The sequence below is a fragment of the Schistocerca piceifrons genome, chromosome 2 (assembly GCF_021461385.2).
Source record: "Schistocerca piceifrons isolate TAMUIC-IGC-003096 chromosome 2, iqSchPice1.1, whole genome shotgun sequence".
Taxonomy (NCBI): Eukaryota; Metazoa; Arthropoda; class Insecta; order Orthoptera; family Acrididae; genus Schistocerca; species Schistocerca piceifrons.
Genome location: NC_060139.1, coordinates 945,630,322 through 945,649,690, shown reverse-complemented (window position 1 = coordinate 945,649,690; position 19,369 = coordinate 945,630,322). Strand labels below are relative to the sequence as shown.

Sequence of the window (19,369 nt, the reverse complement as noted above, 5' to 3'; positions counted from 1 at the left end):
GTTAATGTCACCTTTCTCTGCACTAACTTCCCCAATGCCCATGGCCTTTTGGCTATTGAACACTACCTTTCCCATTGACTGACTGGCTTCAAACCTGTAACTGTGGTTCAAAAATAGGCACCTGCATGGCCCCATCCTATACCAAACTATTCATGCAAGACCTGTCCCATAAATCCTCCTGCTACCAAGTACTCGAGCCCAGTCACAGGGGTCACTTACCCCACAAAGGCAGGGTTACCTGTGAAAGCAGTCGTGTGACCTACAAACTAAGGGAAACGCTGTGCTGCTTTCTACATGATCATGACAACCAACAAGGTGTTTGTCCACATGAATGGCCACTGGCAAACTGTGCCCAAGAATCAGCTGGACCACCCAGTTGTTGAACACATTGCCCAACACAGCGTGTTTCACTTCAATGACTGCTTCACAGTCTGCGCTCCCAGGATCCTTTCTACCACCACTAGCTTTTCTGAACTGCACAGGTGGGAAATCTCCCAACAATATATTCTACATTCCCATAACTGTCTCCCCCTTATCCTCAACCTTCGCTAGTCCTTGTCCTTCACCTGTCTACCCCCTTCCCTGCCCCCACTCCAGCACATCACAAGCTTCTATTCCACCAACATACTCATTAGCCTTTTCCTCCTCCCCCATTTCTCTCCTTTTCTGCTCGCCACCCCCACTCCCCCCCCCCCTCTCCCAACCCACCCACTCTTTCAAACCTCCCGACTGCACCTAGCAGCCCTACCCTATCCCCTTGACATCCCTGTGTGCTCCTGCAAGTATACCCCCTACACCTACCCTATCACCCCCCCTCCCCTCCCCTCCCCATCCCAGCCTCCTCCTTAACCTCACCACCCACAGCCATCAGGCACATTTACTCATTGCTCACAGTCCGGCATTAGAGACCAGAGACAGTGGTTACGTGTGTGTGCGTGTGTTTTGCCTACTTTAGAAGAAGGCCTTTTGGCTGAAAGTGCAAATGTATGGTAGTGACAGGAAATAGAGACAATAAAGTGAGCAGCCATGGGTTGGATCTAGTTGGTTGTTTCGCAGTTTGCTCACATTGTGACAATCATAGATGTATGTTAGTCTTTTCAGAAAAAATACCTTATGTTTGTTAACACACAAGAATCTCAGTGTGAGATACCATTTTGCTATCTAATTTAGCCGCCTAATAATATAACATTTAATATGAAACTAAATAGTTTTGTGGTCTACGTTGGTGTGACGCAACACTAGTCTTTCTTAACCCTCAATACAGGCATGTAATATACATTGCTCTTGTTGAAGCTCTACAGTTTGCGATCATTTTGAAACCCCAAGCCAAGGCTTCCTGTCATTGTGGTCGTACTACTAAATATCTACGATCTGTGAACCCACTGCTGTCACTGAGTACACTAAATTGTGGTAATGAAATTGTGCTCGACCACAGAGCTAGCCTGTTCGAAACATCGGTGGAATACAATATCACCAGAGTTTGGCCTTCCAGGAAATAAAATATTGTGCTATATGTCTCCTGGTCATCAAACTTTTCACTGTTTAAACATAGATATCCATTGAGTGATAAAGTTACTCTTAATGGTGACCTTTGTGCTCTGCAGTAGAGGTAAGTTATGCACTGGAAATGATAGTTATGCACTGGAAATGATTCCACTCGCTCCCCTTTATTTTTAATGTCATATCTAACAACAGTGTAAACATAAAAAGAGAGTGTGCATGTCATTGTGTAATGAGTTTCAAAACCAGATTTGTCCATCCATATCTAGAAATCCTGTGCTGAAGGCAGAATCTTTGGAAAAGGGGACAGCTGATTTCCATTCCTGATCCGAGTTTGTTCTCATACCTAAATGACCTTATATCAAGGGAGTGTTAAACATTATTATTCCTTCCATCCTATAGGATGGGTGGGGTCTAAAACAAATAACTTGTATATAAAACTTGCTGTATAGATAGTCCCACATTGACACAACTCTACTACTAAATAATGTGCATTGATTAGACATAAATGTTCTGCGTGTGTAATTTTGTGATCATTTTGGTAGGTCTGTCTGGGATAAGTCATTAGTGATGAATGTTTTCCTGCTCAAATATTTGAATAAACTTATTAGAATAGCAAAAATGCCCAATAAAGAATTCATACAAGTCTGATGTCAGCACTTACTATGTGAATAATGTTTGTTCTTCAATGCCTTGAGTTTGTATAACAAATGCCAAAACTATTATGATGGTCATCAGTCCCATAACTGCAAGTTTTGAATGACTGCTTTGACGGGAGCTGTTTAATCACAGGTTTAGAACACACAAACAGTGTACATAAGACCAGGTACATAATGTGGATTTAGCATTATTGTACAAAGAAAAACAAAAAGATGTGCAAAACTGTGTTACTGGAAAACATTGGATCCCCCCCCCCCCCCTCTTTCTGGAAGTGTATGATACATTTACGTTCATTGAATTAGTGGAATATTACAGGAAATTGAGCCTTAACCAAGTTAGTTTTCTTGTAAATATGGCATGAGCTGCAGTGTAAATAAAAATAAAACATTAAAATGAATCCATTAATGTGCCTTTGATCTATTACTTATTATTTTTGTGTAGGCTATGCATTGGATCCTACTGTTGATGGAGTTACTGGAAATGGAAATCAGATTGTTGGTGCCACTGAAGCAGCCAAAGAATCTGATGGGAAGACAGTCTTTGAAACCACCAAGGAACGCCCACTTGACAGAAGGAAAAGAAACAAGAATGACAACCCTTCTGACATTGAAGGATTTCTTGGGCCATGGGGAGGATATACTGATGAGCAGAGGGTAATGAGACCTAATGAGGTATGTAATTTAATATATCTCCACATCCACTCAGTGCCACTAGAGTTTGGAATATAATAAATAATCTGATCGTGCTGGATGTAGTAATTATCTTTGGTGACCTTGCCTGGAACATGCAACAACAGGCATACCAGGTGTTGTAGTGGATACACAGAAACCAACAGTGAAAACATCAGATATGTTTGTCCTTCATTCTAGAACCATATCCTTTGTTTGCAAATAATATTGTAATACTTGTGAAGAGTATCTGAAATGTCTCTCTTTGACTGTAGAAAATTGCAAATTTAAATACCTCAGTATTGTATTTCAATATGAATTTACAAAGCCTGAAAGTACATATGTCAGTGATTAGTTAGCACAGATGCAATAGTTTACATACCAGTTTACTAGTATGTATAATGTTATCACTCTTCCGGGACAGATGCTGTAACTAATTTGATATGATAAACTATTTTACGTTATTTCCAGCTTAAAGCAAGTTCATTTATAATTAATGGGTTATTAAAAAAGTCATCACTTTTTAAACTGATATTTTAATATCTGAGTTCATTACATTAAATTTCTCAAGAGAAACAAATACTTGATATTACAAAATCATGATTTTACACAAAAGGTGCATCTTACTTTATCAAAACTGATGTATCTACATTCATGATGCACATGATTTGAGATCACGCACCCATACAGTTGACAGGCCCACTTGTAGAGGCCACCTGAATCAGTGGCCTGACGCAGTTTGATGAGCCGCCAAGGAAACTATTATTTAAGTGATCACAGATGAATGCTCAGCCTATTCTGTAACCTGTATCACTGCTGTCTATTCAATGCATTCAGTGCTATGCGCAACCTGTACTTCAATTATCTTATGTTGGCTCTATGAAGTACTAAGTTTCCTAAATCGTGTTTGTTCTTTCCGTAACAAACTTGGCGATGAGTGAGGCTACATTTGTGTGCGTGCTAGTATCAATGCTAAGTTACCCGACAGACCTCTTGATGGAAGAAATACTCCAACGTATCGTTGCCCAGCTGCAGGCTTTTACAGAACAACTGCACGCTCCAACCACTACTCTCAGTCAGTTGACATCTGCGTGTTTGCGGCTGTTAACTCTTCCGTCAGTGCAGCTGTCACCCTTTCCGGTATATGAATGAATTGGCTGAAGATTGGGACTCCTATGAGACATGGTTACACTAACATTTTCAGGTTTTTCACATGGGCTATGCAAGCATGTGTAGGGCTTTCTTTCTTTCTTTCCTGATTTCACCACGAATGTATCAGTTGGTGGGACAATTTGCACCTCTGCAAGAACCGGCCAACTTGTCATTAGATGAAGTGCTCAAGCTTATCTCACCCTATTACTGTGACAGAACACATGTCGTTGTGACGCATATTGAATTTTACCATTGTCAGAAATGCCCAAACTAATCTTACAAAGCCTGGGCTGCAGAACTTCAGGAGATGAGCCGTCATTTTAAATTTGTCACTAGTACCCATCACGTTGATCACATGGTGTGTGATGTTATTATTTGTCTGGCACTGGGTAGGGAAGTCCGTGAAAAAGCACTCGGTGTGAGAATCCTATGCCTATGGATGTGCTCAATATAGCACAGTCCTTAGAAGTGTTACAAGGCACAGGCATTCAGATTGCTGCGTGGGGGGAGATACTGGAAGTTGCTCAGTCAACCCCTGTTAGGCACGCTTCAAGTGTTCAGGATGATGGGGAAGTTTCGCCTCTGCGGTGACTTCAGTGTAGCGATTAATGCACATCCTTGAAAGATACGTACCCTTTGCCATGCACTGACAGGTTGCTCCCAAAATTATCAGGCAGCCACTACAATTACCTCGATGATATCATTGTTTTGTGTTTTGTGGTCTGTGGGTCTCAAGTGCAATCATGCCAAATCTCAGTTTTTCAAGCGTCACTTGAGTACGTTGGTTTTGATGTTGTGTCACCATGTTGATGCAATTGTGGCTTTGCCACAGCTGACCTGCAGTAAGGAACTGCAGGTATTGCTAGGTAAAGCTGTGTGCTACTGTTTTTATAGGATGCATTCACTGCTGCTCAGCCCCTGCGTATGCTTTTGCATAAAAGTGTGCCTTTTTTCTGGTCCCTAGCTTGGAGCCGAGTGTTCGCTTTGCTTAAATCTAAGCTACAATCTGCCTCGTGTCTGGCCACTTTTTGGCCTGGGTCAGCATCTTGTGTTTGCTACAGATGCCTCTCAGCGCTATGTTGGCTCACAGATATGCAAATTGGTCTGAACGACCCATTGCTTACATTTCTAAGACTTGAACTCCCACTGAGCAGCAGTATTCTCAGATTGAAAAGGAGGCTTTAGCAGTTGTGTTGAGTTCCATTTAATCATGGATCACAAGCTGTTGGTTGCTATTTTCAGCCCTTCAGCTTCCTTGTCAGACAAGGCAGTACATCGTATGCAGAGGTGGACACTCTTCCTCTCCCGATACCATTATCAAATCCATTACCGGCTGACAGCGCAACACACCAACGCCAATGCCTTATCTCGGATTCTTATTGGATTGGACCTGGTAATCGATCAGGATGAATTGCTTTGTTCATATTTAGATACTGAGAATTAGACTGCAGTCAATGGTTTTTCCCATCACTAGTGCAATGGTTGCATCGGTTGTCGCCATGGATCCTTTACTTATTCAGTTCATGTCTTTTGTGCAGCACAGGTAGCCGTAAAAACACATGGGCTGTGCCTCAGATCCCTTGCATAATTACTTCTCCCTCCAGCACTGCCTTTCTGTGTTTGACAGGGTTCTTTTGTTAGCTCCCCAGGTTGTGATTCTTGCTTCCTTATGCCGTAATGTACTGTGACTTCTGCATGTTGGTACTTGGGAGACCTCCTGCACCTATGCTTCGGGCTATCAGCATTTGTGTTGGCTGAGCATAGATGGGGATTTAACATGGCTTATCGCCACTCGCACTCACTGTTATCAGCAGCAGGTGCCCCCACAGGTGTCTTTTCCCCTGGCCGACGCCGCAGTGCCCATGTGAGCGTTTACATGTCGATTTCGCTGGGCTCGTCATAAATCAGTATTGGATCACTGTAGTGGGCACTTATTCCAAGTTTCCATATTTGGCACGTTGTCTGCCCACGTCCATGACTGCCACTATTTCTGCCCTGTCTAAGATTTTTGGGATTTAGGGGACTTCCATGTATCGTGGTTACCAGTTTGTTTCTTGAGAATTTGCATCTTTTTGACAGGCATTTCCACAGCTGGAGGAGGAACAATATGACTTCAGAAGTAACAGATCAACAATAGATCTAATTTTTAGCTCCCACATGTTGAAGGAAAAGTATTGGGAGGAAGGCAAGAACCTGGTCATTGTATTCCTGGATATAGAAAAAGCCTATGATTGTGTTATAAGAGATAATAAGATCAGGGAATGCCTGAGGAGAAAGAATGTGCCTGAAGGACTAATAAGAAAAATTCAGATGTTGTACGAAGACTGTACTAGCTGTGTAAAAATTGGGGAAGGAGATCATCTTGGTTTGAGACCAAGAGTGGAGTTCAGCAAAGAAGTGCACTGTCCCCATTACTATTCATCACTGTTATGGATACTATAATGAAGAATGTGAGGGAGAAGACAGGTGAACTGAATGCATTTGCCTTTGCTGATGTCATCATGATATGGGGTGAAACTGAAGAGGAAGTACAGATCAGACTCGATGAATGGAAATCTCAGTTCCAGAAATATAACCTCAACATCAGCAAGACCAAGACAGTGGTGATGGCAGTCATCAGAGATTGACAACCAGCAAGTGTAAAACTAGGAGACCACCACCTAGAGTGTGTGGACAGTTTTCCTTACCTTGGAAGTGTAATCTCCAGTGATAATTTGCTCAGAAATGAAATCACCAGCAGAGTGAAAAAAGGATCTGAATTCTACCAACAAGTAAGATCACTTTTATGGGATGACTTGATTCCAAAACTGGCCAAACTAATGATGTTTAATAGCTATTTCATACCAATATTGACCTATGTTATTGAAACATGTACCCTCACAAAAAGAGAATCATCAAGGCTGCAAGCATCAGAGAGGAAATTTCTTAGATCCACCATCCAGAAGACCAAGATGGACAAGTTAAGGAATGAGGAGGTGAGGAAAGAAGTCAGAATGAAGACATCCCTATAAGATCAAATTGACACATCTAGAATTCGATGGTACAGGCATGTGATGAGAATGGAGCCAACTAGAACAGCCAAAATAAATTTGGAAAGACAGGTGGATGGAAAAAGACCTCAAGGAAGACGTCAACCGGATGGATGGACTTCATTAAGGCTGATCTAGTGACCAGAGGATGGACAGTGGATGATGTTCTTTGTGAACAGGTGTATTTGGACAGGACAAAATGAGAGAGGCTCGTTACCAGTACCCAGGAAACTGAAACTGTTAAATGATGATGGTGATGATGATGATGATGATGATGATGATTGACAGGCTAGTGGGGTTTGCCATCTCATAGCTTCCCTGTTTCATCCTCAATCTAATAGTGAGACCGAATGCATGGTTTGGACATTTAAAACTCAGATCCGGAAGAATGTACCCAGCAGGTCCCCTGAAGCTGCTTTAGACCTTTTTCTGAGTTCACACCATTTCAATTCAGTGGGTGACAAGAGCCCGGCAGAGCTGCTGCATAGACGCCAACCATGACCCTCCATCACCTAATGCTGCGTCTACTGACACTGCGACAGTTCTTGTTCGATGTGCCCACCTGGCTTGTAGTTTCAGCCACAGGCTGAACTGGGTTCTTGCTGCTATTGCTGGTGTCTGCACATTGTCCACACTCCTGATTGGCAGGCGTCCTGTCATTTCGACCAGCTGCAGTAGCACATGGAGGGGTGTGTTCCGGTGGGCCCACTGCCTCCCCCATCCTTGCCTCTGCCGATGCCTGTTCCTGTGTCGCAGACGGTCCGATTCGCAATGCAGGAGGGGGGGGGGGGGCACTGCCTGGTAGATCGCTGACTGGCATCCCTGCCTCCACCCCCACTCGTCGACTGCCATCGCCAATGCACCTGGTGCCTCAGCTGCTACCGCCTCCCTTGCTGGGTCTTGTGGGGCCTTCATCTCTGATGCCCCCACTGTTGCTTCCAGTGCCGACTGCTAACTTCAGTGAGGGTGTCGCTATAGAGACACTTTTCCTGGTCCTATCCTAAGGCCTCTCACAAGAGGGGGACAGTGTGCCAAACTGCCTCCTCATCACTTCACCCTCTACTCGCTTATGCCTGCCCGCCACATTCTGCAGCAGCTGCCATCATCAGGCGATGAAATAGATTTCAGTGCCATCATTGGTGTTTTCTGTGACTAGTAATATCAGTGCCTTGTGAAATCAGTGTTCTTTATCTTTCTTTATCTCACTTATCTTTATCTCTTTCTTGGTACCACGAATTTTTTTCTGTATCATTGTTTTTTTTCTGTGCCTAGTGTTTTTATGTATGTATGTGGTTTTCCCGCCCCCTAAGAGGGAGGAGTGCAAATGAGCGCTCATCCTATTCTGTAACATGTATTACTGTTGTCCGTTCACTGAGTTCAGTGCTATGAGTAACCTGTACTTCATTGTGTCTTACAGTGGCTCTATAAAGTACTATATTCCGTAAATTGGGTTTGTTCTTGATGTAACCAAACTACCAGTTTCGGTCAAATGACAGACTAACCAGATCTCAGCAGCAATGAAATTCTAAATTCTGACAAGTATGTATATTGCAAAGATATGTTGAACGCTGCTGATGGAGGTGTGTTTATATATCCATAATCTGTTCATCATAATAAACCTGATGTAAACAAACACAAACGTGATGATTGGTTAGAAGCCATAGCACACGAACACTGGTGTTGTTACATTCTTGGAAGTAGGTCCTACTTATGTAATAGATATCTTATTACTAAGTTATGTTAAATGAAGCTTTAAGACATTCAAATGTATTAACAGTCATCCACGTTTTTCTTAATCACACTTTAGCTACGAAGTTTTTATTTCAAAAATCGTGTACAGTCACAGCCTATGCAGCGTTGTACTGTCATTGTCACGCTGTTAATGCGCAGTATGAAAATGGCTGAGGCTGCTTTCTGTTCCGTAGTAAAAGGAGCGTGGAACACGGCTAAAAAGTGCTGAGAAATAGGCTGCTGTTAATATTTTTCATAAATTTATGGAGATAGTCAGCTATGAAGTTTTCCCAGTGTTGTATATACTGCAGTTGATAAACTAATCCACATTTGACGTGTAGCAATCCAAAGGTCTCCTAAGTGCTTTGTCTGCCTTTTCATTTAGCAACTGTTTATTATTCTGCCAGTTATTAATACTTGTGAAATAATGGAACGATAGCACGCTATTAAGAGATACTTCAATATGAAATGGAAGTAAGTACACTGTTTAGTTTGTCTAATATTAATAACAGAAGATTATTGTTTTAGCGTGCAACTTCTGAATGCAGCAGCCAATCGTGGAGGAGGACCGCAATTTAGACAGTCTTTCTCAAGATACCCACACTGAATAAACCATTTGTCACCGGTACCTTACACCACATTACATCATCTTGCCACTGCTACCTTCTCAGCTGTTCTAAGAAGAGCCACTTGTAGCTGAATATGATGCTTATAAATCCAGAAATATGCATTTTCATTTTATCCTTTATCATGTAACACTGATACTAATTCTTTAATGAACAAAAAGCAGATTTTCCCCCAGTGTTTGCTGTGTGTTAACAATAGTGTCGTGGATAAATTGCATTATCTTACGAATTAAAACTATTTGCTGGACAGGAATCTGAACATAGTTTTAAACAATGGAACATCCAGCATGGAAAATGACAATATTATGGAAAGGATAGATTGCTACTCACCATATAGTGGAAACTGAATCACAGACAGGCACAATGAAAAGACTGCTAAAGAAGTAAGCTTTCAGCCAAGAACCTATCTTTCTTCTGAATTAGACCACCCACCCACCCACACACACATTTTCATCAAATTCATTCAGGGGGGGGGGGGATACAGGAAAAGGAAGGAGTTGAAAGGGGGGACTGGCAAAAGGGGGTGACAAGGAGTAGAGGACCATAGAACAAGCACCCTTGAAAACTGCCCGAATTGATACGCAGTAAAATAAACTAAGACAACTAAGAGTCATTAGTAATTAATTGCAAAAGTTGCTCAGGATCCACAGGAAGGGACAGCAAGGTACGATGAGAGAGAAATCACATCTTAACAAGGGAAAGTGAGGAAGGTGGCTGGGGGGGGGGGGGAGGGGGGGGGGGAAGAGTCACATGTAAGTAAATGCTTGAAAACTGAAAGAAGACAAAACTATAGAATAGCCTGACATGATACGTTCTGCATCTTGTTATATGTAGTCAATAATTTTTGTAACAGTTTATTGGATAAATTGTAATTTTAACTTCCTGTTTTGCAGGATGATTTGAAAATGTGTTCAAGTAACCGAAAACTAGTCAGCAATTAAATAAAAAGCGAATTTTGCAACTTTGGCTATTTCTATTTCAAACTATGTTATGCATGTTGACTGATGTAGGATATGGTCACAAAAAAGAACCTTCACGTAAAAAAAAGAGTTCCACAAGCCAAGCAAAAGCAAAAATAGGTGCAACAGATAGTTGTGAAATTATTAGCTTTCAAAAGTTGAGGTCAAAATAGAAAGAGGTATTGGAGGAAATAAGATTCATTAGAAATTAATTAAGAAAGTTACTCAGGACCTACAGGAGACGATGGCAAGACAGGATGAGAGAGAAATCACATTTCTTAACATAAGAAAGTGAGAAAGGGGAAACATTAGCAACATTGTAATAACTGATGTAAGTACTACACATGTTGGTGAAAAAGATAGTAAGTTGCCATGATATATGGGTAAATGAAATGAAAATGACATATGTCCCAAGAGTTATGATATTAATTATGACAGTGTCTTCAAACAAATACTTAGTGGTGCTGGTAGTAAGTTAGACTGTAAACTAAGGTGATTATTGCTTGAGGTTTTTTTACTTATCAGCGTGCTGCAGACATGTATTTTTGATTTTTGTATTGTTAATGTTGGATGTGTTTTTAATGATAATTCTAATTTTTTTCAATACTTATTAAGGTAAATCTACTAAACTAGTGGAAAAAATGAATGCTTCTAGAGGTGTGACATGAAGTGCCATATTGCATGGAACCAAGATAAAGGACAATAAAGCTATGTTCTGATTGCTATACACAGTTGGAACCATGCACTAATTATGAAAAGTGTGATGCCTTACACACCTGTATTTGCCAATCTGAAAAACTGGTTGGTTGTTAGAGCTTTATACAGCGTTGGTAAGCATTAAGAAAGCTGCCAGTACTGCATCGATGACCAGGGTTCACGCTATATTGCACCCAGTCACATATGACCACCAAGAAGCATTTTTTGGAGAATAATCTATAAGGAAGTGCACTGCATGCTAATTTTCCTCTCATCCTTACTTCCTTGCTACTAACCTCTGGTGGCATGATGAAAAATGTAACTGGAGTGTTGAAATGGCCACGTACTTCCTAGGTCCCCTATCTTTTTAAAAGAATATTGAACAGTTTAGAATATATACAGTACATCACCCAACCCATTGCTGTTCTCTTTCTGCGAAGTCCTGGAGATCTGTTCTTCTAGGGAAACAGTTGTCACACCCACAGTTATCGTATTTCCCACTGCTCTCTTCAGGAAGTTCTCCCTGTCCTCCTTAGTGCAGTCTGTCTTCCATGAGCTATGTTCAGTAAATACTTGTGTTTGAAGACAGATGTCATTGCCAATGTAAGTTGGTGTGAACATCTTGCTCTGCCATTGCTTAAATGACACCACTTCATAGATAAGTTTGAATTTAAATGCTTTGTCAGTAACTTGTAATATGTGGTTTTTGCTGAGATGGAAAATGTACAGTATTGTTCACTGATTTGCTTTTTGCTTTTAAATGGGAAAACATGGGGAGGGGGGGTGGGGAATTGGATGCTGTTTATGGTGATCCTTTGCAATCAGTGACAACAATTAGATATTGCTTCAGTGGATTTCACCATGTTTGTGATGAAGATCACCCAGGACAGCTGATTATTGAAAAAGTAATTGATCATGACATGATTCTTGCCGATTGTCAAAAGCAATTGCAAAAAGTGCATTGATGGGAACGGCAAGTGATATTTTGTGTAATGAGTTGATGATAAAATTTTGTTGGCCCAGTGACGTAAGAATGAGGTGGCAGTGATTAGGAAATTCACCAGGAACAAGAAGCAAATATTAGAAAAGGGGTAAGACAAGGATGTACTCTCTCTCCTCTTATATTCAATGCTTACATCCAGAAAGCTGTAGACCAAGTTCGAGAAACTACTCAGGTGGGTATCAATATTATTGGGCAGAAGATAGACATGCTACGTTATGCAGATGATATTGCTATGGTCTCGGAGATAAAAGAAGATCTAGAGGAAGGTCTCAGAACAATGGAAAAAATTCTATGCAATCAGTATGGAATGAGAATAAACAAGAAAAAGACTAGAGTGATGGTATGCAGGGCAGGAGCAGAATATGAACCTCTGAGAATGAGTATTGGAAGAGAGAAGCCAGAAGTGATAGAGGAATTTACTTACCTGGGAAGCAGAATCTCAAGGGACGGTAGAAGCCAGAAAGAAATTGCGAGCAGAATACAAAAGGCCAAAATTACGTTTAATTGGAGGAGGAACTTACTCACCAGCAAAAACATCAGTCTGAAAATAAGGAAACGTGTCATGAAAGGTTTCGTTTGGAGTGTGGCCCTATATGGATGTGAAACTTGGACAATTGGAAGAGAAGAGAGAAGACGTCTAGAGGCCTTGGAGATGTGGTGCTATAGAAGGATGATGATGATCAGTTGGAGAAATAAAAGTAACAAATGAAGAGGTGCTTAGAAGAGTACAGGAAACCAGATCTCTGTGGAGGCACATCCAAACAAGAAGAGACAAACTTGTAGGGCACTCCTACAACACAACAACATCATTGGAATAATAGCAGAAGGAGCTATTGAGGGAAGGAATTAGAGGGGGCGACCAAGGATATCGTACATGCAACAGATCATAAATGATGTTGGATGTAACACATACGTGGAAATGAAGAGGAAGGCAGACAGAAGAGAGGAATGGCACTCTGCCGCAAACCAACCTCAGGGTTGAACACTAAAAGAAGAAGAAAGAAGTGACTGCCATAGTAGGTGGTCATGGTAGATAACAAGTGTGGCTTTCAAATTGGATGCTGTGTGTGAAGCAATGTAAATGAGCTCCACAGGATATTTTGCTTCAAGTTTACCACCGTCCATCAGACTTGGATTCCGAGAAGGCAAAGACAATCCCATTGGTTGGAAAAGTCATGACAGTGATTTTCTGGATGTGAAGTGAGTCTATAAGAATGACTTCTTAGAAAAGAAGAAAACAATCACTGGACAGTACCACAGTGAAACATTGGACTGTTTCAATGATAAGTAGAAGGAAACATGACCCCATTTGGCAAAGAAGAAAGTGCTGTTTCACAACAACACATCTGGAAATTTTTGCTACAGAACTGCTTGAGCTGCTGCAACACACCTTGTAGTTGAATCGTTTGGTGCCCTGTGATTTCTTCTAATTCCCAAGAAGAAAGGGCTTGTGGGCAAGACAGTCTGCGCAGATGAGGTGGTCATTATTGAGATAGAGGCATACGTTAGAGGGTTTCACAGTACCCATTGTTTAAAAGAAGTTTAATCTTTTTGGGACTTTGCATATATCCCTAAAATGGAACTATGTTCAAAAATTAATAATTCGTTTAAAAAACATGGTATCTTGATTCCTAAAACAGGTACTTATTCAACCAGTGTCATATGATAATCTCTGTATTTGATTGTAGGACTGTTTTAGAGCTATATACGGCCAATAAGATTCTAAAATTGTTCTCCAGACATTATGTCTGTATGTGTATTTGCTGTTATAATCCACCAATTTGTCTCCAACTCATAGTGGCTTGAAGAGCGATGTCTCTCTATGCACTCTTGGACATTGTTTTGGTCCTCAGTTCTTCCAGGGCCATTTCAATGCTTTCTTTGGTGTCTATCCACTTGCTCCTTGGTTTTCCTCTACATCTTTGATCTGTTCTTCCGCACATTACAGTTTGTACTGCTAATTCTTCTGATGTTGTGACATGCCCAAAGTACCTTAATTTCATCTGAAGAGTTTTGGTCTCCAAAGATAGTTCAGGTTTTATTATTTCTAGGATTAGTTTATTTTTTTGGTCTGTGAATTCCTCGGGATCCTTCTTCAAAGAATCAATTTTCTTCTGATACACTTTTTTTATTGTCAGTGACTCACATCCTTACATAACTGTGGGAAACATTAAAGTTTCAGCCACTTTGTCTTGGGCAGTAGTGACAGTTTCCTTTCCTTTAGCAACTTGTGTAATTGTAGTGACTTTTCCAAGGTTTACGCTTCTTAATTCCTCAGTGTGAAGCTGGTTGTTGTTGTTATAGGTTCTAAAAGTATATAATGGTATTGATCGAATTCCTATCACCACATTAGTCTCCATTCTTGTAGTCTAATTTGTTTTCTTCAAATTTAGCCTTAGGTCAACATTTTCACTATTATTTTATATTCTTTCCAGTATACTTTAAATGTCCACTGCACTGGGTGCTGTAAGGGTTGTCTAAGCCGTATATCTTAAGTCGTTACTCAAATACCCCTCAGTTTTAATTCCAGTTTCCATATGTGTTAGACCTTCAGTTCTCAGTAGGTGCTCATCGTACAAATTGAAAAGAAATGGAGATAGTATACATCCTAACTGACTCCTTTCCTTATCCTGAAAGTTTATGTATATTCTTGATGCAATTATGATCATATGCATGTACAACCTACATAATAAGTGACTAACACTTCATTCATGTGGGACCATTGCTTTAGGGTGTTCATATTTTTATTTACGCAGATCTGTGTGTTGTTAACAGTAATGTATATCTTAGATTTATACCAGTTGACAATTGATTTTATGTTTGACAGGAAGAAGCAGCTGAATTGGAAGAAATACTTGCAAAACGACAGAAGCGAGGGAAGCAAGCAGATGAGAAGCCCCTTGAGGAGAAAACTGTGTTGCATAGTGAGTATCCAATACCCTTCCAGACACTTTTTCTGTGTAATTTTTATCTTATAAAAAAAGATAATGGCATTTGAAAAATGTGTGTTGCATGTGATAAATGTATGTCACAATAATGTGATGTCTCTCATTTCAGTTAAGGATCCAGTTGACTATCAGGGCAGGTCATTCCTCCATGCTCCACAGGATGTTGGTGTTAATCTTAAATCAGATTCACCTCCTGATCGTTGCTTCTTACCAAAGACTCACATTCACACATGGCAAGGACATACCAAAGGAATTTCTGCAATACGTTGGTTTCCAAAAACAGCTCATCTTTTACTTTCATGCAGCATGGATTGCAGGGTCAAAGTAAGTTTTTTTCAAGTAAATAGTTGTAAGTTCTAAACATAATGGGATTTTTGTGAAACAGGTTGTCCAGTGAACCTTGAAATCTGGAAAATTTGGAAAAAGGCAAGAATTTTCAAAATTGGGGAAAAAACAAGAAAAAACCTTAAATTTTATTTAAAAACTTTGATTTTTTCTGTACCATACTCATATTGATATGTTATCAGTGATATTTCAAATAGCATTCAAATATTCAAAGGGGAATCTGCATGTTACACACATAATACCCGTTGGTGATTCAATGTTTTCACAATAATTGGTAACTGTTTTGTACTTGTCAAGGTGTCGCATGAGGTGGGAATCCACGGAAGGTGATTGATGCTACTGCTGAGAGGTAGGGAGAGATGGGAGAATTCATTGCTTCGAAGTCTACATCAGCTACTGTGGTAGAAATACTGAGATAAAGCAGTCAAAAACTGTTCCTGAGTCACCAAGTTTCTGAAGCTGTCAATAACAAAGCGATAGCTCCAGAACTGACATTCTTCAGTTGAACAGTACACTTCTTGGAACCATATTTACTCGATTTTCAGACTGATGTCCCAATGGCTTCATTTCTGTATGATTTACTATATTATCTCATGAGCATTTTGATGCAGTGAGTTGTGGAACTGGACATCTTAAAAAGCAAATACTCAACTTTAATGAAAATCAGCTTAAAGGATGTAAAGAATCTTATTAAAGCCAGACAATTCACTCTGCATTCTGCTACAAGATGTGCACTGAAAAAAATTTAGAATGCACCTGAGGAGGAAATATTGTTGCTAAAGGAAAATATGCAAACATATTATTGGGATAGTAGAGAAATGGTGAGAAAGATCACAGCTCAAATAGAATTTAACGCACATGGTTTCCTGCTTGAATCCATAAATCACATTAAACCAGGAAGCAGCTCGTCTTGAAATTTTGGTATCAAACGGAAGAATGTCAGGTTTAAAGGCAGACCTTGTCAAACTTGAATTTGTGGAGATCTACGGGAAAAAGAACTGAAAACGAGATGAAATGTTACAAGGGAAGTGAAAATCGTTGTGGTAAATTCTGGATTAATATAATCAAATTATCTTCAAAACCATGCCCAAATTTCCAAAATTTTATGCAAATTATTTTAATAATCTCATGGAAATGATACTGTTGAGTGAGGCTTTCCTGTAAACCTCAAAATTGTTGTTGGGGGGGGGGGGGGGGGGGGGAGCCTTATTCCTCAAAGATACACATATCACACAGTCCAGGATGCAAATGGAATTGACAATTTCAACATTGACAAAAGTCTTATACACTGTTTTCACAGTGCACATTCTTTGTACAAAGGCGATGTGAAACATAAGGTGAAGGAAGTTGAAAAAGAAAAGGAGGAACCATTGATTATTGAACAAATGAAAGCAGGCTGAAATCAAAGAATTGGAAACAAAAGGAGCACATAAGTTAATTGAAGCCGCAAAGATTTCAGCAGAGACAGAAAATTTAAAGAAATGATTTATTCATTTTTATCATGATGAATTTGTTTGGTTTGTTTCCTTTAATCAGCAAGTTACAGTGTATATATATTTATAAAAACAGAATTTGTAATTTTTTTATTGTGTGTAAATCAGAATACAGATTTTAATATTTTAAAAATATTTTAATTTGTATCTGTTACGTATGCTGCTTAAGAAATAACACGGAATTAGTTATGCACTTTCTAATAATTGTCAATGTAAAGTATTGAAAAAAGGATGTTTTAGTCTCAAATTTAGTAAAAAAGCAACTTGGAAAAAATTTGCCTTGAAAAACCTGGAAAAAAACCTTGAATTTGGAAATGATCATTGGCTGGACACCCTGTGAAAGTAGTAACAGCACTTCTTTTATTTTCTGTTGTATGGTTGTTACTGGTGTTTTGATTGTTTGCATTGAAGATTTCATTTGCAACTACTGCAGAAGAGGAAGATATTGCTTTCATGGTATTATTCTTTGTTTTTATTTCTTCCTCTCTTTTTGAAGTGTGTTTGTTTTTAAATTTTTGCAGCACCATTCTCAATCTTTTAGCATCTGGTAATCTACAGGGATCCAATAAACGCTAGAAACTCTTGTAATGTAAGTTCTGTTCACAGCTGTCATTTTTTTCATTTTTTTTCGGAATAAAATTAGTCATAAGTGCATTATTGAAATATTTTATTGCACTTGACTGATTGTGACAGATTAATCTGTCAGCTTTGTGGGAGTCGTCATAATTTAGTTTGTAGTAAGATATCTCTTTTGCTGTCACATTAGGCACCATCATGGGTGGAATTTTAATATAACTAATATTACATTTTATTTAATTGTATGAATATAATAGAGGGAAACATTCCACGTGGGAAAAATATATCTAAAAACAAAGATGATGTAACTTACCAAACGAAAGCGTTAGCATGTTGATAGACACACAAACACACACAAAATTCAGCTTTTGCAACCAATGGTTGCTTCATCAGGAAAGAGGGAAGGAGAGGGAAAGACGAAAGGATGTGGATTTTAAGGGAGAGGGTAAGGAGTCATTCCAATCCCGGGAGCGGAAAGACTTACCTTAGGGGGAAAAAACGACAGGTATACACTCGCACACACATATCCATCCGCACATATACAGACACAAGCAGACATTTGTAAAGGCAAAGAGTTTGGGCAGAGATGTCATTCGAGGCTGAAGTACAGAGGCAAAGATGTTGTTGAATGACAGGTGAGGTATGAGCGGCGGCAACTTGAAATTAGCGGAGGTTGAGGCCTGGTGGGCAACGGGAAGAGAGGATATACTGATGGGCAAGTTCCCATCTCCAGAGTTCTGACAGGTTGGTGTTAGTGGGAAGTATCCAGATAACCCGAACGGTGTAACACTGTGCCAAGATGTGCTGGCCGTGCACCAAGGCATGTTTAGCCACAGGGTGATCCTCATTACCAACAAACACTGTCTGCCTGTGTCCATTCATGCAAATGGACAGTTTGTTGCTGGTCATTCGCACATAGAAGGCTTCACAGTGTAGGCAGGTCAGTTGGTAAATCACGTGGGTGCTTTCACACGTGGCTCTGCCTTTGATCGTGTACACCTTCCGGGTTACAGGACTGGAGTAGGTGGTGGTGGGAGGGTGCATGGGACAGGTTTTACGCCGGGGGCGGTTACAAGGGTAGGAGCCAGAGGGTAGGGAGGTGGTTTTGGGATTTGATAGGGATGAACCAAGAGGTTACAAAGGTTAGGTGGACGGCGGAAAGACACTCTTGGTGGAGTGGGGAGGATTTCATGAAGGATGGATCTCATTTCAGGGCAGGATTTGAGGAAGTCGTATCCCTGATGGAGAGCCACATTCAGAGTCTGATCCAGTCCCGGAAAGTATCCTGTCACAAGTGGGGCACTTTTGGAGTTCTTCTGTGGGAGGTTCTGGGTTTGAGGGGATGAGGAAGTGGCTCTGGTAATTTGCTTCTGTACTAGATCGGGAGGGTAGTTGCGGGATGCGAAAGCTGTTTTCAAGTTTTGGTGTAATGGTTCAGGGATTCCGGACTGGAGCAGATTCGTTTGCCACGAAGACCTAGGCTGTAGGGAAGGGACCGTTTGATGTGGAATGGGTGGCAGCTGTCGTAATGGAGGTACTGTTGCTTGTTGGTGGCTTTGATGTGGACGGACGTGTGAAGCTGGCCATTTGTGTGCGTGTTTGTGTTTGTTTGTGTGTCTATCAACATGCCAATGCTTTCCTTTGGTAATTTACATCATCTTTGTTTTTAGATATACTTTATTTAATTGGATAGATAAAAAATCTAGTCACCAAGTGGCGGCAGAACACACACATAAAAGACTGTTGTGATTGACAAGCTTTCGGAGCCAGTGGCTTCTCCTTCAGGCAGAAGGGTTGAAGGGGATGGAAGAAGGGTGAAGGAAAAGGACTGGAGAGGTCTAAGAAAAGGGGTAGATGTTGGGAAACTCAGCCAGAACTGCAGGTCAGGTGAGACTTATCGTACGGGATGAGAAGGAAAGACTGATTGTTGGGGACTGCATCGGACGAGACTTGAAAACCTGAGAGCTTAAAGGTGGAAGTCAG

At 40.5% G+C, this 19,369-nt stretch overlaps 1 protein-coding gene across 2 annotated transcripts in view; it reads left to right on the top strand.

Moving 5' to 3' along the window:
• The window catches only part of LOC124776389 (pre-mRNA-processing factor 17), a 65,420-nt gene that overhangs the window by 22,033 nt on the left and 24,018 nt on the right, over window positions 1–19,369 (top strand). For both annotated transcript variants that reach the window (XM_047251359.1, XM_047251360.1), the window contains exons 3-5: window positions 2,602–2,831; window positions 14,852–14,948; window positions 15,082–15,296. In XM_047251359.1, coding sequence (XP_047107315.1) covers window positions 2,602–2,831; window positions 14,852–14,948; window positions 15,082–15,296 — 542 coding nt within the window. The remainder of the gene's footprint in view (window positions 1–2,601; window positions 2,832–14,851; window positions 14,949–15,081; window positions 15,297–19,369) is intronic.